The sequence below is a fragment of the Hevea brasiliensis genome, chromosome 15, assembly GCF_030052815.1.
Source record: "Hevea brasiliensis isolate MT/VB/25A 57/8 chromosome 15, ASM3005281v1, whole genome shotgun sequence".
NCBI classification, from domain to species: Eukaryota; Viridiplantae; Streptophyta; class Magnoliopsida; order Malpighiales; family Euphorbiaceae; genus Hevea; species Hevea brasiliensis.
In genome coordinates, this window is record NC_079507.1 from 2,876,640 (window position 1) to 2,903,710 (window position 27,071).

General features: G+C 35.5%; 2 protein-coding genes across 2 annotated transcripts; both read right to left on the reverse strand.

Annotated features, from left to right (window-relative positions):
- Positions 1 to 912: 912 nt before the first annotated feature.
- On the reverse strand, positions 913 to 13,816 carry LOC110661370 (26S proteasome non-ATPase regulatory subunit 13 homolog A). The gene is made up of 6 exons (XM_021819979.2): positions 13,456 to 13,816; positions 12,079 to 12,525; positions 10,981 to 11,061; positions 8,026 to 8,222; positions 7,818 to 7,917; positions 913 to 1,468 (listed from the first exon to the last, which is right to left on the reverse strand). Exons 1-6 carry the CDS (start codon positions 13,603 to 13,605, stop codon positions 1,283 to 1,285), a joined length of 1,161 nt encoding a protein of 386 aa, XP_021675671.1. The 5' UTR covers positions 13,606 to 13,816; the 3' UTR covers positions 913 to 1,282.
- A 10,572-nt stretch (positions 13,817 to 24,388) lies between these two features.
- LOC110661368 (pentatricopeptide repeat-containing protein At1g31920) lies at positions 24,389 to 26,601 on the reverse strand. The gene has a single exon (XM_021819978.2). The coding sequence runs from the start codon at positions 26,354 to 26,356 to the stop codon at positions 24,551 to 24,553; it is 1,806 nt and encodes a 601-aa protein (XP_021675670.2). The 5' UTR covers positions 26,357 to 26,601; the 3' UTR covers positions 24,389 to 24,550.
- Positions 26,602 to 27,071: the final 470 nt, after the last annotated feature.

Genomic DNA, 27,071 nt, shown 5'->3' on the forward strand with positions numbered 1-27,071 from the left:
TAAAGTAAAATTATTTTATTATAAAAAATAAAATAATTTAACAAAAATTTTACAATTCATCTTATTAAATTTTTTGTAATTAATGTTTTTTTCTATGAGAAACGAAAAAATAATTTTTTTTTAATATCTTAAATTATTATATTTTTCATATCATCTAAATTTTAATTAAAATAATAAATTTTAAATGTAAAATGATAAATAAAATTTTTTTTTTGTGAAATTAATAAGTTTTTTATAATTAATTATTTTATGAAAAAAAAATCATTTCATAAAAATTTAATAAGATAAATTATAAAATTTAACAAAGTAATTTATTCCATTTATTTTAAACTAAGTATCCATAGAATACATCACGATAATTCTAAAATTGAAGCTGAAAGATTTTTTGAATACATAATAAAGTTGAGCCACTACAACACCTAAATTGACGGACTACCGATAAAATTGACCCATGGAATCTCTAAGCAACCTTACCATATGTTATCTTCATACCTTAACGGCTGAGGCAATGTTGTCTTGTATTACCTTAACGGCTATAAAAGTTGGTTCACTTAGGGAGTCAAGCATCCATGGATAAATGATGTTAACATAAAACCTTAAAAAGATTTTTTTTAAAAAAAATTGATTGAAGAATTGGTATAAGATTATAAATATTGAGTTCAGGAATCAGGACGAAGGTTTTGCGAACATATTTGGAAAAAGCTCTAAGCTGCTCTAACAACTACACTTCCAAACACATCCCTGTACACCATTTGGGCTTGCTGATTTGAAACTCTATTATATCATGCTCAGCTGTATAAAAATCTTGAATCATTCAAACGCAAGGATTAACCTAACCTGCATTGAACTATGAGAATAGCTATCAGAAATGAAATGCTGTTACTACCACATATAAGATGCACAAAACAACCATTTGAACAGCAACCAGTATCTGTATCAAAGGAAATTTCCCAATACAAATTAGTTTAACTAACCACACTTAAGTAGAGAATTTCTTTGTCCTTTTCAATCAATTCACTGTATCTCTAGGCATGCCACTCAGAAGTGACAAATTCCAAGTGAAAAAGGTAAACCGCTGCTCCTTTTAGAAATATGGTTCTGCAATATGACAAGGAAGCAAACAAAGTTGGCGCAACTGCCCTAGTGTGACTTACTCTAGTCTCTCCACTTAGCTGCCTATGAATTTTTTCCCTTTTGGATTAAGAATTTGTTACAATGGGCAGAGAGAAAATCAATCACTAACAGAAGGGAAAAGAGGCGAGAAAAGTCAAAAAGAGAAAAATCATAATGCTACTAGATCAGGTGTTTCGGCTTCAATGGATAGTAAGGCAGTGTGTACTTTATCCAGCCAATTATCCAATCGATCTCGCAACGATTTGATCTGTGGAATCCCCAGAACTCTCGGCTGCACCCAAGACACATGTATTGTTCCCTCAACTTGATCAATTATACCCTCAATAAGATGGACCTGTAAAAAAATTGTGTTTATACTACAGAAAATGAAATTCGTTTTGCAAATAAATAGCACATGTTAAAGAATGCAATGACCAAGTTTAATCATATGCAATGGTAACTAAAGGCATAAAATGTAATGACAAAAAAATACGGCATCAGATTCAAAAAAAATGGTTTGATCTATGCTCAGTACAAATAAACTGTACAAGTTTGTCAGTTTATATGCTAAATACAACTTCCATTCAAACTGTATAGGCCTTTTAAATTCATTAATTTTTCAGAAATTTGTACTCACCTGCTTTCTGTTACTATAAGTATTAAACACTCAGCACACTCCACTTCAAGTATGCCTGGCCATGGTCCAGGTTGAGCCCAGAACCAAACTGGCTACTAGGAAGGCCCATTAACCAGACTGGTCGAGTCTGGTTCGGTTTTTAAAAAATAAATAAATAAATAAACACATGGCGCATGCTAAGTGAGCCATGTAGCGTGCCCAACCAGAACCACTCCCACTCCCCCTCCCCCTCCTTAATTGTACAGTTGCCAACAACGTTCTCTTTGACCATTGCTGACCAATTTTTTAAAACAAATTTGCAAATGTCAATTTTATCCCTTATAAAAGTCAATGGCTATATTTTAAGGTATTTTGGAAAAGGGGAAAAAAAAGCATTTTATCTACAAACACCTAACAATTTACATTTCCAAACCACTCTATAATCAAAAAACATTAGATGATTTTTTTTTTTTGGCACATTGTATGTACAACAATTTCTGACCATACTAGACTAGATCTGTAATGAGAATATTAGAAAAAAGATAGGAATGGTATCAATTGAGGATAAGTTGAGAGAAGGGAGATTGAGGTGGTTTAGTTATGTGAAGCGTAGACATACGGAAGCTCCAGTTAGACAAGTAGAGCACATTAGGGTAGATGATAGAAAGAAAAGAAGGGGTAGACCTAACTGACTTGGAAGAGAGTAGTACAACATGACCTAAAAGCATTACACATTTCCGAGGATTTAACCCAAAATCGTTTAGAATGGAGAAAGAGAATCCATATAGCCGATCCCAAATTTTTGAGATAAAGGCTTAATTGAGTTGAGTTGAGTTGTATGTACAACAATTTCTATACTTAATAAAAAAAATCAAATTTTTTTGCAATATTTATATACATTATTAATTTTTAACTCCTTCTGTACTTAAAAAAAATACATAATTGGTTTGGTCCAAAAATAAAAATAGTATCTTTTGTAATTTTTTTTTTTTTTTTTAAATGATGAACTAGACCAAACCAGCCCACCAGTCCCCAAAACAAAACCCGCAACCCCTTAGAACTGAAACTTGAGTCTGAAGAACTGCACTTGTGCACGGTTCTTCGAGGTTCCCTACCAAACTTCAGAACTATACTTGTGCATGGTTCTTGGGGTTCCATACCAAACTGAAGAAATGTACTGAACCGATCAAAATCATACCGAACTTAACTTATTTTACTATTTTGATTCAATAGTAATTTTCACCAAGAATCGAACTAGACCAGAAATAAACTAAGGACTGATTATATATATACGTTTTTCTATGATTTTTGTTAGATATATTATATACTTTCAATGTAATTATATATTTATATGCAATTAATATTGTTATATATATTATAATTAAGTACTATATGCAACCTAATACTATCTTTCATTTCTCTACTTTTCTTAATAATTTAATTATAAAATAATTAAATCACTATATAATTCTTAAATCTAAGTATACTACTATATTATATAATGCTTAATCCTAAATTATATATGTACCTTATAGTTAACGATTATATAATTAAGAAATAGCTAAAATACATATTATACGATATCTTGTGTATTACAACGAACTTTAAAGCTTAAATGACAATTCAGATGTCACTTTCTATGAAAACAATTGCATAAATGACAATTCAGATATTAGCTCCATAGCTGGCTCCATTCATGTAAAAGTGAAACTGATCTGCTGCAGATGGATTATTTCTTCTTTGGCTTATTTAATTATTATGTTAAAGGCCATATATTCTCTCTTTTTCTCTCTTTTTCTTTTCAATTTCACTAGTCATTCAATAGCCATTTGTTGTCACTCAAATACTGGAAGTCTCAACTTTCTCTCAAGTCTCAGCCATTTTCTCCCAATTCTCAAACTCAACATTCTCTCATTTTTTTTCTTCACAACCACAATCAAATCTACCGAAGTGAAGGCCTTCAACTTCAATCCTCTACAAAGTTTTGAGTTCACGAGCATCAAAAGTGAGTTATTGTTTATTTTCTCTAATTCTTAGAACTTTTATTGAATCATTTTTAGGTAAATACATAAATAATTAAAAAATAATATCAAAGAATTCAATGAATATATTTATGTGCAAATTAGTACATACTATATAAATCATTTTTAGGTAATAAATAATTGCATTAAATTGTGTAAATTAGTACCTCCTAGACACTCAATTTGGTGATAATAAAGTTAGTTATTTAACATCTACTTGGTTTTTTTTTTAAATTGATTAATATTAATCATGTATAAAAATAATGAATTTATTGTCTTTATTTGATATATTTATGCTTATTACGTAGTTGTACATCTTAGTTTAATTTTATTTTTGAATATGTATGAATATCATGAACTTTGCAAATTTCTTAAAAAAAATTTGCGTATCGACAGGCCGTTACCATTAAGTTACGGCCATTACAGATCCAATTCCGTTACTCGCGACCGCGATTTAAAATTATAGTTCCTAAGCAGACCTTGAATCGGAACCAAAACTGCACCAACCCTATTCAAAATGAAACTGCCATAAACCCAACCTGACGCCAGAACCACCAGGACCAGAATTGCAAGGAACCAACCCTAGGTGGTTCGATCCTGGCCCCTCCTACTTCAAATTAAAACCAACTTCAATCAGACTGGCAGCCAAGCCAAACTTCAACATTAAAAAGGAGCAACTTGACCACATAATAGGGGTGAACAAACTTCGATTATAACTGAAAAGCAGAACTGTTTTAATTCGGTTTCCGTTAGCATTTTAAAAAAAATTTTGGTTTTATGTTTCGACTCAATTAGTTCTGTCAAAAACACCAAACTGAATTGACAATATATATATATATATATATATATATATATATATATAATGCACAGGCACAGCCCCACCACATTACAGTAAATTGGAGGATATTGTAGTTACAAGTTACAACTAGTCAATGAATCAGCAGGTTTTTTTTCTGAGCAGTGGGCTGCAAAGTTACATCCAAATACACTCTCCTATATCAGACTGCATGATTTGAATGGCCTGACAGAACTTATAAGCATGAGAAGATCCAGCCACAAGAAGATTCAGAATAGAAACCAAGCCAGAATTGGACCAGTTCAAACTGGAATGAATGGGAACGGGATCAAAATCGATCAAAGCTAGCCGGATTGACCAAAACTGGTAGAAACAAACTGAAATAGGATCGGAACCAGACAATTCAATTCCGGGCCAAATCGGATATTTCATTAAAAAAATAAAAAATTTTACAAAAAAATAAGATCCAATTGTTTGTTTTGATCAAAAACGGTAATCCATTAAGGCCGGTTTTGGTCCCCCGGAACCATGAATCATAATTGCCCTTGGCCACCTCTAAGCATAAGCAACTTGACAAATACATATGTAATTCAAGCACATCCAGATAACTCACTAAGGCCCGGCTTAAGTAGAAGTATGTAGAACAATATCCTTCTTAATGTATATTTTCCAATAAACAAATGAATTTGGCCAGTACATCACATTTTTCCTACCTAATGACAATTAAGATTCCCATACCAGTCTCAGTAGCTGACAAGGAGTACATTATAATTTGCCTTAGTTTAAAAGATTAAACCTAATGCTGCTTATATTTTTTTTTTCCTACCATTGATTGTCCTAAACTCTCACATGTTCATCACTTCCAAAATAGGGAATGAAATTAGCAAACAAGTTCAAGGTAAAACCAGCATGATTATTTTGGTAAAGGTTCAGGCAATTTCTATTTGTTTTCCTTCAGGAAGAGAATACCAGCTCGGATCTTTTAGAGACAAATATTATGACAAAAATGATTTTTGGTCCTAAATTCAAGAATCCAATATCAATTCATTAAAAATATTCTACATGCTCATAATGAAAAATAGGGACAGATCTAGGATGGGGGGCAATTGCACCCACTGCCCCACAATTTTCTATATATATATATATATATATATATATATATATATATATATATATATAATTTGAGTTTGTCCCCACTTTTAAAGAAGTATATTTAACTCCAAACTTAGATAGGTGCTTCTATAATTATTTTCCTACTTATTACTTGGACCATGTTAGACATTGAGGTTCTAGGCAAAAAAAGCGTGTTTTATTTTGTAGTTCTTATGACTAGATCTATCAAATTTAATTTTAAATCAATTTTTAATACCCTCTAACTAGCATATTTAAAAAAGCATTTTTTTCAACAGCAATGCTAAGCAAGTCCTTAATATTATCCACTTATTCCCATAAAATTAAGTTTTTAACATATTAAATTTAAATTACAATAATTTGAGCTTAGTGAAGAGTCATGAAATCAGATAATATATGTGTGTGCCTATATATCATGATTCTAGTTTACACACACACACAGACACATACACAATAGAATCATGATATTATATTAAACATAAAAGTGTGGGGAAATTTTAGTAAGTGTAGATTTGAAATACTTCTAAAAAATTGTTGTTTCAAATCCATTTCAAAAGAGTTATCAAATACCTTTATGAATTAATATTTATTAATAAAATTTAATTTTGTAAATAATAAATCAATTTTTATTAAAATAAATTATATTAAAATCAAATCAAAATCTCTTATTTCAAATCATTTCATATATATACATATACACATGCAGCAAATATACAAATTACAAAATGAGAGGGCATAAATTTATGGATATAATTTGCCTAGATCCGATTTATGATGGACCAACAATAAAAGTATGTGCACTCAACACGCAAAATAGATGGAACCTACCACATATCTCATGTCTTATTTCATGATTGAAAAAAATTATATATATCTAAATTTACATGTATCCATAATGCCCCCGCTAACGAAAATTTCTATATCCTTCCCTGTTGAAAAATGACCATCAAAGTGCATAGAAGCAATGGGGTTTTCCCTTGCACTACCAGGCATGAGCGGCTCATCAAAGTGTATTCACTTAGTGAATTTCACTGAAGCATCCACTTGAGGCCAAAGAGTGCAAAGTTTCCAAAAGGCACATAGAGGATGATAGCAACTCAGCCATAAGCCCGAGAATAGTGGATACAGGCCCAAAGCAATTAAGAGTTTACTACAGGAGGAATAGAAGATAAGGGAAAAGAATCAGGAAGCAAGCATTTGGATGCTTCCAAAGAGAATTTCTTTCTGTTGGAGGGAATTAGGGAAACACTGCCACCTGGAGATGCTAACAGAAAGGGGCATCAGTACAAGAATAAATAAAGGATACCAAAGCAGAGAATGCAAGGAATTTATATCTTTAATTTTTCAGCTATAAGTTGGAGCTAGGGCATTTTCTAGTCTGGGAGAATATCTCCTGGTTTGGTTCTTATATGTTATTATTTTTTTTTTTTTCACTTGTTCCAGGTCAGGGGACGAAAGGAGATACTAATTTTGATACTTATGTACCGAGTTGAGAAGGTTGTTCTGCCATTTATCTTTCAATAGAATTTCTACTATCTTTCTTCAATTTCTCATGTTCCTAACTCTATAAGAGGACAAGAAAATTTCAGACTCTCACCACCCTTTATAGTGCTAATTCTTCATCATCCATCCAACACAAACTTCAAGGAGATTGAATGGATGAGTTACAGCTGAACACCAGCCATCCAACCAGAAATAGAAAAGAAGAAACTTCTTGAAGCCAATTTGAATCTATAATACAAATTGCACTTAGTATTCATGTCAATATAGTTTGCCATGGGAAGAGAATTCCTATAAACCATATTATTATCTATCTCATCCACCACGCCCATGTCCTTGCTTTTTTGGTCAATCTATAATTGTAACCCAAAATAAAACAAAACCAAAAACCACTTTCAAGACCTTGGTAATGTATGATTTTTCATAATTTTGTATATTCCATTTATTGTAAAAGTTCCCAAGCTATGCACTACAGACATTAATAGTTATAGATAATTACGAACTCATATCCTATGGAAAGATGAGCGAATTCCCATTCTTATTTATTACTCTCAATTTTTTTCTTCCATTAATTGAAGATAAAACTAGAAAATAGAACAGCAAGTTTTGAGCAGTAACTCCCAAAATCAAATGAACTTACAGAAAGACTCTTCATGAGAAGATGCTCTACATCCTCAATGGAAAGTTTTGTGCGCTCAGCAATTACGCTTAGTGGAATAGTTCTATCTTCAGCAGGACGGCTGCAAGGAAGCATGTCTTAGTTCAGCACATAATGTTTGGAAATAATGCTGAATTTTGAGAACTTCGCACATGCAAAAGTAAAAAGATCCACCAATTACAAGTTATACCTAAAGATGATTTCCATCAGGCAAAGAATGTTAATCTTTTCCAACAACTTCCGCTCATTCTCAACTAAAGCCGGCTGGGATCTCAGGGATGCATTATGTACACGACACAATTCTTGGTAGCGAACTAGATCACCAGAGTTAAATGCCTGAAGAATATAGTAAAGCCACTCCACTTGTGTTCCCAGAAGACTATTTATCTGAAGAAATATAGATGGTCATGGTCCCAAATATATAATGAAAGATAAAATGCCAGAAAAAGACATGTACAGCAACCACAATATTGAAACCAGATTTCATGCCATTGCTAGCAAAGATAAAAAGCATATCTTTACCAGGATACTAGGAAGGGATTTCAACTGCACTGCCAACATTTAGGCTGTGCATTTTGTCATTATATTTATGCAGATTTTGTTCTGTGGTTCCATCATCCAACATTTGCTATACTAGAGACTACACAGGCACACCAAACTACACACCATCTTGTCCCGACCTCTCTAGTTCAGTACTTTCCAGTGAGATGCCCTTTCCTTTCTTGTTCTTAGTATAGTCACATTACAAGGTTCTAGCTAAGAATTCTTACATGCCATCTGTCAAAATTCGCCAAAAAAGTATTCCATCTCCTTTTTGCAAATGAAGCCATTGGATAAGTATTTCTCTATGCTCAAAATAACTCCAACTTTCAGCAACTTAAGATTACATTTAAACCAGACTGGTCTTTCAGTGGATGAATGATTTTAAACATTATTCCCTATTAATTAAAATTAAATTAATTTTACAATTTGGTCCAGATTTTCAGCATACACAAGAGCTTAATGTTCCACACAAAGCGAGAACTAAGGATAACTAGACTTTCATCTCCAAAGCAAGAACTTAAACTAAACTTTTTTAGTATCAACCCCATAGACAGGCTTCCATAATGTTGGATAGTGAAACAACATCACATTAACAGAAACTAAACATTATGCTACTGAATAGGTACACTCTTTGCCCACCAGCAGCATTAACAATGCCAAAAATTGAATGTATGTGGAAATCTGTCATACGCAATTACTTATCTTTCGCATAATATTGTTCTACCCTCTAAGTTACGCAACAACAACAACCAAGCCTTAGTTCCAAACTAGTTGGGGTCACCTAAATAGATCTTTTTTTGCCATTCAACTCTATTTGAAATCAGTTCTAAATTGAAATCCATCTTAACATTCACATCTTTGCCACACTCATCTTATGGATATGATATACCTTAGATGCTCGGCATTCACTGTCATACAACATAACTGGCTGCCTAACCACATTTCTATAGAACTTACCTTCACATTGTTAAGGATCTTACGGTTGCAGAACACACCCATCGCACTCCTCCATTTCATCCATTATGTTTTGATCCAGTAAGTTACATCATCATTTATTACTCCATTCTTTTAGACAATAGAACCTAAATAATTGAATTGGTTGCATGTTGGCACCAAAACTCCATCCAACCAAACTTGCCCCTTATTCCTTCTATGAGAACTAAACTTGCATTGCATACATTTCGTCTTACTTCTACTTAGCCGAAAACTTTATTCTCAAGAGTCCTCCCATAACTCTAAATTTTGATTAACTCCATTAGTTTCATCTACAAAGAAAACATCATCTGCAAATAACATGCACCTTGGGACATCATCTTGAATATGATTGGTTAACTCATCCATAACTAAGATAAACATATATGGACTCAAAGCCAATCCTTGCTGTAAACAGAATTTACTTCATTCCCAGGCAGCGTATTAAGGGATCTTTAATTAAAGCACAGTAGATAAAACCCATTTGGTCCAAGGATTTATGTTCATTTTGGTTCAATGGTAATCAAATCATCAAATTTGTCAACAATAACCATGTTATCATATATACAACTGGGCACATAAAGGCAGAATACACATAACACGTATTGTTCATTTGTCCATCACTTGATAAACAGTAATTTTCATGACAAATTGAAATGTTGAGCTACACATCAAAGATAACCACCCCTTGGTCAAACACAAATAAAAATAGTTCAAATGACAGACTAAACAAATTCTACCAAAAACAGCCCCCCTTTACACTTAGTTAAAAAATTTCCACCGAGAAGAGTTCAACAAACAGGTCCAAGTCGATGATTGGACAACTCCACTTGTTGGAATTAAAAAAATGGATATATATGAGTCAGTAGTTGGAAATCTTCCTTCTCGCAATCTTCATATTCGCATAGAAATTCAGGAACTATGGTTTGGTTCTAGACCTTAGTTGAACTGAGGATAAATGGTATCCATACTAGCATCATAGAAACATTACTGGATTCCTATAATTAGATTCAGTATCATATGAGCAGGCTTGTCAAAAGCCTTGTACAGTTTCTTTCTTTTTTCTTGCCATGTCTCCCTTTTAAGCCTCTAAACTAGATTTATAACACACTAAAAATTATTTGTCTTGAGTCAGTCAACGTATACTGTTGCAACACAAACTACTTAAATTAATATCTTTTAGTACTTCCTAAGTTCCTATCAAAAATCTTCAGCCACAATCTTGTATCTGAATTCTATGACGTTCTATTTATTCACAGTAGCACTCCTTGGCTCCTCGCACCTCTATAAAATGTGCACTAAAGGATTTTTGAGCACTAAATGACACGAAAATCAATTGAAAAACCAAATGAACTACATCCCTTGATCTAACAAGAACATAGCTTGATTAATTCCAATTCAGGCACACCTAGATATATATTCAGGACACCCAATTATTTTAAAACATTAATATTACAAAACCAATGGCAAGGGAACCAACTTTCCTAAAATCATGACATTTCTAACAGGCAAGAAGAGAATTCACACGACTGGCACTGAACATTCAATAAGAAAGAGTCCGAGGTGATACAAATCCAAAAACAATGAACAAACATTTTGGGAACAAAAAAAACTACTAAGATATTCTTACGACAGGATGAGCGAGCAGTTCTCCGAAGTTGTAGATGTTATCTCCCAAAAGCGCAGAAAGAGAGAGGTCAAATGCCAAATCCTAAAAGACACAATTAAGCAATCAAATTGTGAACATGTGTCAACCGATAATGCAAATCTAAACATGCATTTAAAAAAAAAAATGTAAGCCATTAATCATCGAATTTATTATAGCCATTAATCATCGAATTTATTATATCAAAAAGATCAGCAATAGAGCTAACAACTGCCTAGACAATGTCCTAGGATAGTCATTCACCAATGCAACACTTGTAATTTCCTTTTGTAAGGAGAACATCATTAATAAATTAATTCCAGTCTAATTCCTATAAGTACTACGATTTAAACAAATAAATTAAATACTACAGCTTCATAATTCATTGCTTTAACTAAGATATGACTTAATTCTAAAAACCTAATGTGATAAGATATGGAAACCATTGCAATTTGCCTAATTGTGGTTGGGTGCCAACAAATGCTGTCCAAGGTTTCAGACATCAATGGAATTTTGTTAATCCATTTCCACTTGAAGGGCTATTAAAGATATCTCTCTTTCATCTGCCCCTACGCTAAAATTTATGGTAATGCCAATAGTTATTAGTATTATAACTTTGTTATTTGTTTGGGACTAGCAAAAAGCCAGTATAAGGCCAAAGGAAAACATAACCTTGAATTGTTCATCAATCAACCCTAGATCTGGATTTGACCTCAATCAGAATTCAAAACCTGAACCAGGTTCTTTCCTGTTAAATCATTACTCTATTTTTCATGGATGAAGCCACTACATATCTTGGTTGGGAAAAGGCAGCATTTATTCCAAACAGAAACCAGCAACACAATAATTTATAGGCTCCAATCCATAGTAATGTGTAGGTGGAACCAAATGATTTGCAGAGAGAAGTGGGAAGAAGAAGAAGAAGAAGAAGAAGAAGAAGAAGAAGGACCTTAGAGTTGCAAACTGCATGATATTTGGCAATGGTAATGAAAAATACAACCCTAGAGAAAGATAGCACTGAAAGAAATATGACAAAAGAACACCTGCAGTTATTATAATGTAGACTGAAAAATAAGCACATACCAGTTTAAATGGTTCTGAGAGTGATTCCACAGATGTGTATGCCAGATAAAGAAGAGCACTTTTGTAGAACTCAGCAAATTCTTGACGATATTTATGGTACTGAGATGAAACCCAATAATAATTGGCATACACAGATGGATCAATATCAGTCATGCTGTCTAGTGTACTCTTTCCTTCTTCTAGAAGCTGCTTGCACTCTTTTTGATCCCCTTGTTCAATCTTGAAGATAGCTAATTGCATCTTAATGTAAAGAATTGGCTCCTCAATGTGTTGTTCTCTAGTTGCTCGAAGCTTTTCAATCACCCCTTCAAGATAGCTAATGGCAGCATTTTTCTCTTTATACTGCTTAGAAACTATAACCGCGAAATGTGCAAGCTTGAGTAGATTAATTTTGGTCTCAAAATCAGAGATAAAATTATGATACAGTTGTATCAATGTATCACCAGCCTGAAAAGTAATACATTAGCCACATAAATGCATTAGACATGTATATAGACAACTTGAATTTTCACTGGTGTGACTAAGAAAGAAATTAAGACACAAATAAATGATAAATCCATATATAGCAGTCCACATTCATGAGCAGGCATAAACTTTTCAAACTATGACCAGCCCCAACAGAAATCAGCAAATAGAATGGAGTGAGATTTATGGCCAGGATGATGAAAAGCCAAATTTATTTTATGCTTGTGACGCAACCAAAAGCCTGTCTACATCAGATCCTATCTTTTTTATTCTTTCACTAGATTAATTGAGCCCACAAAGACTAAATAACAAACGAGTACTTGCCAAGTAAACCAACGAGTCTGCAAATAACAATAACCCCCACGTTCTCGATAGCTATAAGCATTTGGTGCTTGGATATATATTTAATAATTAAATTTGCAAATTATTGCTAGCCGAAAATAAAATAAGAAGAAGAAAATTAAAGGCGAAGCTAAACACCAAACCTGCATCAGGTAACCTATTACAATTAGTTAATGAAGTCAAGAATGCTCTCAGCAGCAAAGAGCAAGCTTAAAAAAAACGTACACAAACCCAAATCTAGCATACAACTAGAAACCATTTTTCCAAACTTAAACCCTAATAATCTCATTAGCAAACCCCTAGACTTTAGCCCAACCTTTGGCAAAACTAGAAACCCAAATCATCCCATAAAACCCTTAATTCTGCATTTCATTTGAAACAAACTACCTGAAATTCCCAAGTTCTTATAGCCCCAAACCCAAATTTCCCTTAACTGCATGACACAAACAACTACAATACCCTAACCGATCAAAATTCAAAATCAAGAAACCAACAAGCAAACACGCACACCACATATACAAATACATCTGTATGGAGATAAGAACATCAAAGTAAAGGGTAGAGTTGGACCTGAACGACAGCGAAAGCAACGAACTGCTCAAGCTTGAGAGTGAGTTGGTGCCACAGCTTCTTCTGGTACAGATCTGCGAGTGAATTGTACCACTCGGCGTGTTCGGGATGCGCGTTGCTAAGAGACTCCAGATACTGTAGAGCAGCCATGGCGGATATTTTCACGTTGTTTGGTTGCTTGAAATTTCAATTTATATTTGAGAAATCTGAAAAACCAAAACCCCTCTCGCTGCCACTTTCTGTCTTGAGCTCAAAGAAAAGGATATTATCTCTATATAAAATATTAATAAAAAAAAATACGCATACGGTCCGGGTTTTTCTTTTGCGGCATATACATCACCGGCTGTGGGTATGAACTGGTGGAATCATAGTGAATAATTGAATTTCTGTTAAAAATAGATAAAAAGTGAAGAATTGAAAAAATAAATAAATAAATAAATAAATCGAAACCCAAATGGAGTTTTATTGCGTGGAGGATGTGACAAATAAAATTTGGGTTTATTGACTAAAATTTTGGTTTTAATTCAATTTTTTTAATTTTAAATTAATTGTTCAAATTTTAAAATAAAATAAATTTTACTTTAAATTTGAATTTAAAATTGAATAGAGTATACCAATGTAATATGTCATAATAAGTTGTTTTTTTTTATTATTATAAACATGCCCTCGCAAAGAAAAAGAGGAAAAGAGTACAAAATCTCTCTCCTCTAATGAATTATAATCAAATGAATCATCTCATAATATATTTCGATCAAGAATATGAGTAACACTATTACAAGAATAATGAATATAAGTAAAGAAAATATCTAAAATATCCCTAGTGAAAAGAGAAATATATTTAAAAATGCCTTGAAGGTCAGTTGAAATAGCGCCACAATTAGCTGCTCAAATAACTGATTGAGCATCACCTTCAAAACAAACATATTGAAAAAGAATTATTTCTAGCTAGCAGAGCAGCTTCATGACAAGCAATAGGATGACCTGCATTATTTCGAGCAATGGCAATAATAACTCTGAAACCCCTTTGTTGATTGCTTACAATATTAAAGTTTATTTTTATTCAAAGAGATACAAGAGAAGTCCAAGAATTTTGACACTAGATAGATGTATTCTGAGGAGGAGGTGATATAAGTTGAGCTATTCGAAATTCTTCCAAAGAATTGGAAGCTTTTATGATTACATCTTGAAAAACTAAACTATATTTTCAAACACCAAGGCATTTCTACATTTTCAAATATACCACAAAATATATGCAATTGTGGCAGAGATAGTGTTGAATCTGCCCGACTATGAAAAGCCATTCGAGGTGCATACTGATGCTTCAGATTTTGCCACTGATGGTGTTCTCATGCAAGAAAGGCATCCTATTGCTTTTGAGAGTCGAACACTTAATGTTGTAGAAAGGTGTTATATTTTCTAGGAGAAGAAAATGATAGCAGTAGTTCATTGCCTCCGTACTTAGCGCCACTATCTCCTTGGTAGCAAATTCGTTGTCAAGATGGACAACGTAACCATTAGCTATTTCCAAACACAAAAGAAACTTTCTCTAAAGCAAGCTGGCCAAATTTGATTTCCAAATGGAGTATAAGCCAAGCAAGGCTAATCTGGTTGTGGATGCTCTTAGCCATAAGGGTGAGTTGGCCAAAATTAGCTAACCCACTAGCAATTTGTTGGAAAGAATCAAGTAAGGGCTAGAGCATGATTCTATCGCCAAGAGCTACATTTTACTGGTCAAAGAATCCAGGAGTTTTTGTCTTGAAGATAGACTACTTCTCACTAAGGGGCACTAAGTTTTATGTGCCACAAATGATAGTTTATGACATGAAGTGCTTAAGGAGTGCCATGATAGTTGATGGGCTAGGCATCACGGCATCCGATTGCATCACGACCTTCTTTGGAGGATGCACGCTTACGGCCTCGGCAGAAACAATATCAAGGCCCACGTAAAATCTCATCTTATTTATTAATAAGATAAGGTGAGCACTAGCACCCCGCAGGCCTATTGGAGTCACTACCTATTCTAGAGAAGCCTTGGGAAAGCATCTCCATGGATTTTATTATGGGACTTCCTCTTTTAGAAGGTAGCGAGTGTATCTTAGTTGTGGTAGACTGATTTAAATATGGTGATTTCATCCCCAAAGGATTACAATGCTGAGCAAGCTACCCTGTTATTCTTAAAGCATGTAGATAAGTTTTGGGGCCTACCTAAGACCATCATTAGTGACTGGGACTCCAAGATTACTAGATGATTTTAGACAGAACTATTCAAGCTAGTGGGGACAAAGTTGAACTTCTCTACTACAATGCATACCCAAACAGATGGACAAACGGAGAGGATTAATGCACTACTTGAGATGTATTTGAGGCACTATGTAAGTGCTAATCAACGGGATTAGGCTAAATTGCTAGATGTGGCCTAATTTTCATATAATCTGTTATGAAGTGAGTTTACTTATCGTAACTCATTTGAGATCATTACAAGACAACAACCAATTACTCCTAACACCATGGTTGTTGGCTATAAAAAGTAAGTCAATAGCCTATAAGTTTGTAAGAAGTTAAGAAGAGCAGCAAGAGGCAATGAAAGCATGCCTATCCAAAATGACAAAGTGTATGAAGAAGTGGGCTGACAAGAACAAACGCCCATAAGAATTCCAAGAAGGGGACTTAGTGTTGGTAAAGCTCTACCAACATGGCAAGGGTGCGAAGGGTTAATATTAAGGATTATTAAGAAGATATGAGGGCCCTATTCAATTGTCAAGCAGTTGGTAAGCAAGTCTACCTACCAAGCTTAAACACGCATCCCATCTTTCATGTCAGTTTGCTTAAGCCATTTATGGAAGACCAAGAGGATCTAATTAGAGCAATCTCCATATAGATACTAGGAGATGTTTGCACCTAATATTCAAAGGAAGTGGAGGAAATTTTTTCAAACTGAGTTGTGTATCATGGCCACAAAGCACCAACTCAAGAGTTATTAGTTAAGTGAAAGGGACTACCAGATAATTCAGCTAGGTAGGAACCCTTGGAAGACTTATGGCGATTTAAAGATCAAATTGTAAACTTATGAAGATAGTAGAGCGTCGAGGGCGCCATTCGAATGAGTGGGGGAGAATGTTGCCTACTAAAGGTTCCCCAGACAAATCGCCCCAATTTTTCGCGACACCAATGATTCAGGCCAACCTATCTAAGTGGCAAGCCTATTAGGTGGCCAGGCAACTAACAACAAGGATGAAGGAACTGTGTGCACTAGCGAGGGTCAACGGGCCAACCAATGCTCCAAAATGAGGTTAGATTAGTAGGAATCTGCCAACGCTGTGAAAGTGACCAACGCACCTTAGAATGTCCTAGTGCATTTTAGGCGGTTTGGTGCCCATAAGAAGTGAGCAGCATATTCTAGCACTAGCGAGGATTGGCTTAGCACGCACCAAAGTGCCCCAATAGGCTCCAAAGACTTCCAGCTAGCGCTAGAATTCTCTAGAAGACTCTAATCAACTCTAGCAAGCTTCACATACCAAGGGAAGGTTCCAAGCAGTTTCTCCAGCATAAAGGAACTTCAAGGAAGCTTCTTAAAGAAGCTTCACTCTCTAGAATTTTACCCCACTAAGTAAGATATTTTTGGGGGGATAATTCTAGATAATGTAATCCTAGCCATTCATTTTAAGAAGGTGGATTAGGAGAGATCTCCACCATCCATTTTAGGTAAATTTTTAACCACATATTTGAGGCACCATTTCAGCCACATGTTTAAGGAGGTGGCTTAGGTATAAATAGGAGATTAGGGACTTCATTTGGAACACTTAGAGAATCCACTTAGCAACCAACCTTGTACAGCCACCTTGTATATTTTGTAAAGCTCTCGTATAGTTTCTTTTCTTTGAGTAATATAAATATTTAGCCAATTTCTACCTACACTTTGCCTCATTACTGATTTCCTTCACAATCTCTTAGCCTAGTTTCTTGCCTTGGTTTTCCTTTTTTCACCCTTGTTAGTCTCACTTTTATTAAACTAACTTTGTAGGAAGGATGATAAGTACAATATAAAGGGGAGTTGTGCTGGTGCCATACGATAGTTTAAATGGCTCAAATGAAATCCCTAATCTCTTATTTATACCTAAGTCACCTCTTTAAACATGTGGCTGAAATGGTACCTTAAATGTGTGGTTAAAAATCTACCTAAAATGGACAGTGGAGATCTCTCATAATCCACCTCCTTAAAATGAATAGCTAGGATTACATTATCTAGAATTATTCCCCAAAAACTATCTTGCTTAATGGGGTAAAAATCGAGAGAGTGAAGCTTATTTGGAAAGCTTCCTTGAAGTTTCTTTGTGCTAGAGAAACTGCCTAGAACTTTCCTTGGTGTGTGAAGCTTGCTAAAGCTGACTAAAGTCTTTTAGAGAATTCTGGTGCTGGCTGGAAGTCTCTAAAGCCTACAAGGGCACTCTGGTGTGTGCTAGGCCAATCCTGCTAGTGTCGGAACATGTTGGGCACTAGAACTCTTCGACATGCGCTGGGTAGTTTTCGTAGGCGCTAGTAGATTCTTACCAACCCAACCTCATTTTGGGGAGCTAGTTGGCCTATTGACCCTTGCTGGTGTGCACAGCTCCCTCGCCCATGCTATTAGCTATCTGGCCATTCGATAGGCTTGATTGACTTGCTTAAACCTTCGGTGGCATGAAAAATTGGGGCAATTTGTGTGGGGAACCATAGGTAGGCAACATTCTCTACCACCCATTCAAGCAGTGCCCTTGACACTTTACTATCTTCATAAATGGCAATTTGATCTTTAAATTGCCACAAGTCTTCCAAGGATTTCCAATTAACTTCACTATTTGGTAGTCCCTTCCATTTAACCAATAACTCCTGAGTTAGTGCTTTGTGGCCATGATGCACAACTGGGTCTGAAACAATCTCCTTCATTTTCTTTGAATATTGGGTGCGAATATATTTTGGTGCCTTTATGGAGAATACTTTAGTTGGATACTTTCGGTATTCCACAAGTGGCTTAAGCATACTAACATGAAAGACATGACGCATTTTTAAACTTAGTGGCAAGTCTACCCTGTACGCTTGCTTACCAACCCGTTTGACAATTGGATAAGGCCTCTCATATCTTCTTAATAATCCTTGATGCTGACTCTTTGCACCTTTGCCATGTTCATAGAGCTTTACCAATACTAAGTCCCCTTCTTGGAATTCTTGTAGGCGTCTCATCTTATCAGCCCACTTCTTCATGCACATTGTCGCTTTGGATAGGCATGCCTTAGTTGCCTTCTATTGCTCCTCCTAACTTTTTGCAAAGTTATAGGCTGCTACACTTACTCCTTTGTAGCCAACAACTATGGTGTTAGGAGTAATTAGCTACTGTCCTGTAATAATCTCAAATTAGCTATGACTAGTAGACTTGCTTCGTAGCAGATTATATAAAAATTGGGCCACATCTAGCAACTTAGCCCAATCTTGTTGATTAGCACTTACACAGTGCCTCAAATACATCTCAAGCACTGTATTAATCTTCTTCATTTGTCCATCTGTTAGGGGATGCATTGCGGTAGAGAAGTTCAACTTTGTCCATAATAGCTTGAACAATTCTGTCTAGAATCGTCTACTAATCCTAAAGTCCCAGTAGCTAATGATGGTCTTAGGCAGCCCCCAATATTTAACTACATGCTTGAAGAATAATAACTTGTTTGGAGTGTTATCCTTTGGTGCGAGGGATGAAAACACTATACCTTGAGAATTAGTCTACCATAACCAATATACACCCACTACCTTTTGAAGGAGGAAGTCCCATAATAAAATCCATTGAGACGTTTTCCCAAGGCTTCTTTGGAATATGCAGAAGCTCCAATAGGCCTGTGAGGTGTTGGTGCTCCACTTTATCTTGTTGACAAACAAGATAAAATTTTACTGGCTTTGATATTGTCTCTCATCCTAAGTCAGTAGGCATTCTCCAACAAGGTTGCGGTCTTGTTGGATGCTAGGACACCCGACCTATCGGTATCGTGGCACTCCTTAAACACTTCACGTCACAAATTATCACCTTTGTGGCATAGAGACTTGGTGCCCTTTAGTCAAAAGTAATCCATCTTCAAGCCAAAACCTCTTAGATTTGCCTTTTTAACCAATAAAATGCGACTTTTGGCTATAGAATTATGCTCTAGCCCTTACTTGATTCTTTCCAACAAATTGCAAGTGGGTTGGCTAATGTCGACCAACTCACCCTTGCGACTAAGGCGTCCACAACTAGATTAGCCTTGCCTAGCTTATACTTCATTTGAAAATCGAATTCAGCCAAGAAAACTTGCCATCTAGCCTGCTTTGAAGAAAGCTTCTTTTGAGTTTGGAAATAGCAAGTGGCTATGTTGTCCATCTTGACAATGAATTTGCCACCAAAGAGATTGTGGCATCAAGTGCGAAGGTAATGAACTACTATCATCATTTCCTTCTCACGGGCGTTATAGTGCCTCTCTATATCATTGAGCTTTTGACTCTTGAAAGCAATAGGATTCCTTTTTTGCATGAGAATACCATTGATGGCAAAATCTAAAGCATTGGTATGCACTTCAAATGGCTTCTCATAGTTGAGCAGATTCAACATAGTCTCTACCACAATTGCATCATTAAAATCCTCAAAGGCGTGCTGGCATTTGCTAAACCAGTCCTATGAATATCCTTTTTTTAGCAAATCCGTAAGTGTGGCTGCAATGGCAAAACACCCTTGTATGAACTGCCAATAGTAATTACACAACCCAAGGAAGGACCTTAGCTCGATCACTTTGGTGTGTGGTTCCCACTTTTGAATAGCCCTCACCTTAGAAGGATCCATAAGTAACTTGGCCCCTCAAATAATATGACCCAAGAATGCCACCTCCTTTTAGGAAAATGAGCATTTTTCTCTTGCTTCACATAAAGCTCATTGGCCTACAAGGTATTGAACACCATCCTCAAGTGTTCCACATGCTCCTCCAAGGAATTACTATAAATGACAATATCATCTAAATAAACCATAACATATTTATCAAGGTATGGAGTAAGTACCTTGTTCATGATTGCCAATGCATTTGTCAAGCTGAAAGGCATGACTAAAAACTTGTAGGATTTGTAACACGTTACACATGTTATTTTCCCCTTATCCCCTTCAACAATGCGCACCTGATAGTACCTGAATTGCAGATCTAGCTTTGAAAACACATTTACTTTGCCTAGCTGATCGAATAAGTCTGCAATGAGGGGAACTGGATACTTGTTCTTGACAGCAATTTTGTTCAAAGCCCAATAATCGATGCACAAATGGAGTGACTCATCGTGCTTCTTTTGGAATAGCATCGGTGCTCCATATGGTGCCTTGGAGGGCCTAATATAGCTAGCATCCAGTAGCTTTTTCAATTGTCTCTGCAATTCCTCAAGATTAAGTGGAGACATACGATAGGGGGTAACGGCAAGTGGTTTTACCCTTGGCTTAAGCTCAATCGCATGATCAACCACCCTTCCTGGTGGCAGCTTCATGGGAATTTCGAATGCCATGACATCCTTGAATCCTTCAAGTACCTATTGGATAGGGTTAGGGATAAATGCTCTCCCACCTTAATGCCCTTCATCATCTTTGAAGGCAACTAAGAACGTGGGCTCGTTCCTCTTTAGTCCCTTAGATAATTGCATAGCTAAAATAACATTGCCCCCACTATATTCCCTCTTAATAGGCATATAGTATGGCTGTCGATGTTGCAAAATATATATGGTATCTACATAGGGGACCAGTGGAGCTTGTACTTTACGTAAGAAATCAATCCCCAAATATAGCTGTTTCTCATTAAGTGGGGCGGTGGTCACATCAACCTTGCTATGCCACTGCCCAATTTGAAGATCCACATCCCTTGCAACTTCGTAAATGGGCATGCTTTTAGCAGTCACACCCTTAATCAACCCATGCACCTTTTCATAAGGCAATTTAATTTTGTCCACAAGTTGCTTGGACATGTAAAGAGTGTTCGCACCAGTGTCCACCAATGCCACCATTGATGTGCTATGAACATAAACTTTTACCAACATTTGGCCTTGGTTTTGCCCCTTAACCTTGGTCTTAATTGCATTTAGCAATTTTAAAAAGGCAATATGCCTCTCATCTTGTGGCTAGATTTTCTTTGATACCAAGGCAGTAAGCTTGCCCACTTAGGATGCTTAAATGCTCTATAAGGCCTATGAGGCCCATTACAAATAAAGCAAGCAATTTTAGCGTTAGTAAACTCACCTTCTTTCTCCTTAGCCTTGTCATTCGCCCACTTACTCCCTTTACAGTTTTTGCTATGCTTGGACTTGTCTCCACCTCTAGTTTTATGGCTACAATCTGCCTTCTTCCCCTTATCTTTGCTGGACTCCTTCCTTTTAAACTAGATAAGGGACTCGGCGACTGCCATTAGGTTGGCAAGGTCTTGCACACTCCTACGCTATAAGTCCACCTTTGCCTAATTGGAAGGGCCATCAAGGAAGCAAAATAGAGCATCCTTCTCCCCCATGTTGGGGATTTCCAACATTAATTCAGAAAGCTTCTTAACGTACTTTTGGATAGCGCCTTCCTTGTGTTAGAGGCTCCTAAACTTAGCTCGGCCTCACTTTCTACATTCTTAGGGTAAAATTGCCACTTTAGCTCCTTAGTGAACTCCTCCCAAGTAAAGATAGTGTAAGTCCCTTTTTGATATCTTCATTATGTCTTTTCCACCGCATGATTGCCACATCGCTAAAGTAAAGGGGAACATTGCGAATTTTTTCTACATCTTTAGTGATGCCAACTGCCTCAAAATACCACTCCACGTTCCACAAGAAATTATTAATCTCATAAGCATTTCGAGCCTCTCTGTATGTTTTCAATCTAGGCACATCAATTCTAGCATTTGGAGCTCCCCTGCTGGTGCCAACCGTACTGACCAATACTATCTTGCATAATGCAAGCTCCTCCAACTTGTCCACCCTTTCCTTATAAGGTTGCCTCCATGGCCTGATCCCTCTTGGACAAAATATCAACTGCTGTATTGAGAGCCTTTTACATATCAAATTGCAGCTCACCCTCATCCCTCTTGAATTCTAGCTCGGTGAGACACAAATCAAAGTCATTGCTCCTGTCCCTTTGCTCCAACATGATACCTTCCAAATAGGCGAGTCTCTCCTCCAACGCAGTAATGACATCATAGGATTTCTCCCTATCCTTCTTCCCCTTCATTGGGGCTTGTGAGAAGCTAATGGGAGGTCGCTCAAATCTCGTGCTAGCTGACATGATGAATGCCCGAATAGCCTAACCTCAACCTTGGCTCTAATATCAACTGTCACAGTAGTAATGAAATTCCCTAATTAAAACCACCGTGCGACAGTAGCACAACTCCCCTTTATAATGTACTACTAAGCTTTCTTATAAAGTTAATCTAACAAAGTGAGACTAACAAGGGTGATAAAAGGAAAACCAAGGTAAGAAAATTGGCTAAGGGATTTGGAAGGAGATCAATAATAAGGCAAAGTATGGGTAGAAAATTGGCTAAGTAATTATATTACTCAAATAAAAGAAACTATACAAGAACTTTACAAAGTATACAAGGTGGCTGTATAAGGTTGGTCGCTAAGTGGATTCTCTAAGTGTCCTAAATGAAGTCCCTAACACCTACGCCACCTCCTTAAACATGTGGTTGAAATGGTGCCTCAAATGTGTGGTTAAAAATCTACTTAAAATAGAAGGTGGAGATCTCTCCTAATCCACCTCTTTAAAATGAATGGCTAGGATTATATTATCTATAATTATCCCCCCTAAAATATCTTGCTTAGTGGGATAAAAATCTAAAGAATTAAGCTTACTTGGAAAGCTTTCTTGAAGTTCCTTTGTGCTGGAGAAATTGCCTGGAACCTTCTCTTAGTGTGTGAAGCTTGCTAAAGCTAGTTGGAGTCTTCTAGAGAATTCTAGCCTTGGTTGGAAGTCTTTGGATCTTGTTGGGGCGCTCCGATGTGCACTAGACCAATCCTAATAGTCTTTGGAACATCTTTGGCGCTTTTCATGGGCAATGGAACTCTCCGAAATGCATTGGGATGTACTGGGGCGTGCTGGGCAACTTTCGCAGGTGCTAGAGGATTCCTACCAATCCAATCTCATTTTTGGAACAATGGTTTGCTTGCTGACCGTCGTTGCCGCGCATAGCTCCCTCGCCCATGCTATTAGCCGCCTAGCCATCTGATAGGCCTAATTTGCTTGCTACTTCGGCAAGTTGGCCCAAACCATCAGTCTTGCAAAAATTTGGGGCATTTTGTGTGGGGAATATTCAGTAGGCAACAGATAGCTTTAGGACAATGGAAAAAGAAATGATTATGTGTTTTTAATTATTTATTAAATTTAGCATAATATTTAAGACATATATATTAAATATACATAGTCTTTTTTTTTTTTCATTTATAATGTAAAGATATTATATTTTTACATTTTTATGAAATAATATTTAGAGAAAAATAATTAATAATTATTTAAGAAATAAAAATTAATTTAATTTAGATAGGCATATAACTATTGAAAATTTTAATATAAATTTAAATTGTATTTACTATATTTAATAAAATAATATATTTTTAAAAGAAAAATATAGAAAAAAATTAAATTATATTATTAAAATATAATAATAAATAATCTACGTAACACGCGAATAACAGCTAGTTATAAAACGGTTTTGCATATCTGATTTGTATAATTTTTTTTCTTTTTTGTAAATATCATTGCATATTTGGTAAATGTAAGAAAATAAAAATAGTTTTGTACTAATCAATTTAACTAATAACGACAATATTATTATTATTATTATTATTATTATTATTATTATTATTATTATTATTATTATTATTTTAAGTTAGACAATGCATATGCAGCACAGAAAAGTCTAAATGTTGTGTAAGTACTCATTAATTAAATGAATAACTAATTAATCATTATTAGTTGAGCAAAAGGTTAGGTTGAAGAAAACATCAAAAGTTGCAGGTCACAAGGCCAGTCCATCTCAATTATCAGCAGCTATTTGAGGGCATATTCAATTGAAATTTCCCCCTTCAAATAAGAAGACTTATCAGTTTACCAATAGTCTCTGCAAGAGCATGCTCCATCTTTGAAATGGTGGAAATAATTCCTATCTCTTACAATAATTTCCCTTGTATAAATCTTGGAAATTGACTTGGTGTATGTGTGGCAGTCATTACACATCCTCAGGTTCCTAGTAATTCTAATGGGAATCCCCTGAGATGCATGTATCAATGCAAAAGCAATAGCTAACTTTTGACTATGAGCTTTCAATCTCTGCCTCTTCTCTTCTTCATCAACATCTAGCAATATTTGTGATGTATCTGGAGAATAGCCTTCAAACTTCAACTGCCATTCCATCTGATGAATCATCTCGTAAATGTCTTCGCTTTCACGGTGTGACATGTCCTGTGAAACAAACCTATAAATTTTCCTCTTCACCTCAACTAAACTAAATCCAGGTGTTTGATGTAAGTGCTGGCAAGCCAATTCTGTTCGAACCATAGCTGAATCTTCCCATTTTTTAGCTCTTGCATACATATGAGATAAAATCAGCAAGTCACTCGGATTATGCAAAATCAATGGTACTGAGCTCTTAGTTGCAATCTCACCAATTTTTAAGTTATGATGAGCTTTGCAAGCACTAAGAAGGCTTCTCCACACGATATCATTTGGATCGATAGGCATGGTTCTGATAAATTCTAAGGCCTCATTGAGCATTCCAGCTCTGCCCATAAGATCTACAATGCAGCAATAATGCTGAATTGTTGGTTCTATTCCATGCTCAAACTTCATTCTATTGAAACACTGCAGACCTTCCTCAACAAGGCCAGCACGACTACAAGCACTCAACACACCCACATAGATAACATCATCGGGCTCCAATCCTTCCTCAAGCATTTCAGAGAAAAACTCTAGAGCCTCCTTACTGCACCCGTGCATTGCTAGTCCTGAAATCATCACACTATAGGAAAATTTGTTCTTTTTTATCATTCTTTGGAAGAGGCACAACCCTTTTTCTATACATCCACAGTTGATATACATGTCAGTCAAAGAAGTTTGCACTGTTAAATTGAGTTCACTAATGTTCCTTAGCAATATTCCATGCAAGCACCTCCCAAAATCAAGGGCACCCAAATGACTACAAGCAGATAGCATACTCACATATAAGCTCTCTTCTGGCCTACAAGATCTGTCATGACCCATCTCCTTAAAAAGCTTTAAGGACTCACACCACATGCCAAAACTAGTGTGAACTGCAATAATAGCACTCCAAGAAGCAACATCCTTTAGATCCACTTGCTCAAAAACAGCAGACGAAAGTTGTATCTTCCCACACTTTCCATACATGTTAATCAAGCTATTCTGGACATACAAATCGCTCTCAAGTCCAATCTTAAAAATATGCCCATGAATTTGCATACCTTCCTTTATTGCCTTCAACCAGGCACATGCCTTGAGAAGAGAGGGAAAGGTAAAATTATCTGAGTGAACTCCCTTCTCAAGCATCTCACAATAAACAAACAAAGATTTCTCCATATTAAAATCCTTAGCATATCCTTTAATCATGGTATTGAATTCAAAAGTACCTGGTTCCTCAATTTGTTGAAAAATTGAAGATGCATAGTCCATGCTGCCCCAATCTGGGAGAGCACAAGTAGCCAGTAGATTGCTTGCACAGAAAGAGTTGGAAAAGAATCCCCACTTGAGGATTTGGGCATGAGCTTGCCTGAATTCTTCCATGTGCATGCATCTCCTCAAAAGGGTTAAGCATTCTTGCTCCTTCAACCTCAGATTAACATCTGGGCTTTCCTGTGGTAACAGAAAATGGGTTTGGTGAAGGACTGTTGTCCCAATCATCCCGCCATCAACATCAAGATAAAGATATCAAGAATGCTACAGTTTTTGCAATGCAGGGTTAAAATAATTTTGATCAAATGGGAATAATTGGAAATGGTGTTTGAGAATAACAGTATCTTTGAATCTTGAGGACTGCTTGAAGAGAATGTGGATGTCATCCATGAGATTGAAAAGCAAAATCTAGCCAGAGAAATGGCGTCGCCTTATGGGACAAGTGGATTTTGGATAGGATAATGTTTTGTTTCGGTTTTGGCTTTTTCATTCAGCATTTTAAGTGCACGATGAAGGAAATTTTCTATTTAGTTCCTGTACTATTGTCAAATTAATTATTTAATCCTCATATCTTTTAAAAAATATATTTTGTCTACCTGTCTATTTATTTTTTAAAATTATATGGTTAATAATAAACACTTTTGTCCTTAGTTTTTATTTTTATAAATGTTTTTTTCTTTTTTTATTTTTATAAATGTTTTTTTCTTTGAGTTTTTACTATTATTAATATTTTTTTATCTCTCATTTATTATCTTTTAGTCCCTTAAATAATGGTTAAATTGACAAAAATGGAAGGAGATCAAATGGTTAACATAATCAAATGTGAATGATTAAATCATATATCTTTAAAAATAGGATGATTAAATCATTAATTTAACATAAGTGAAGGATTAAATAATAATTTATCTAAATAATAATAATAATAATAAATTAATATTTATCT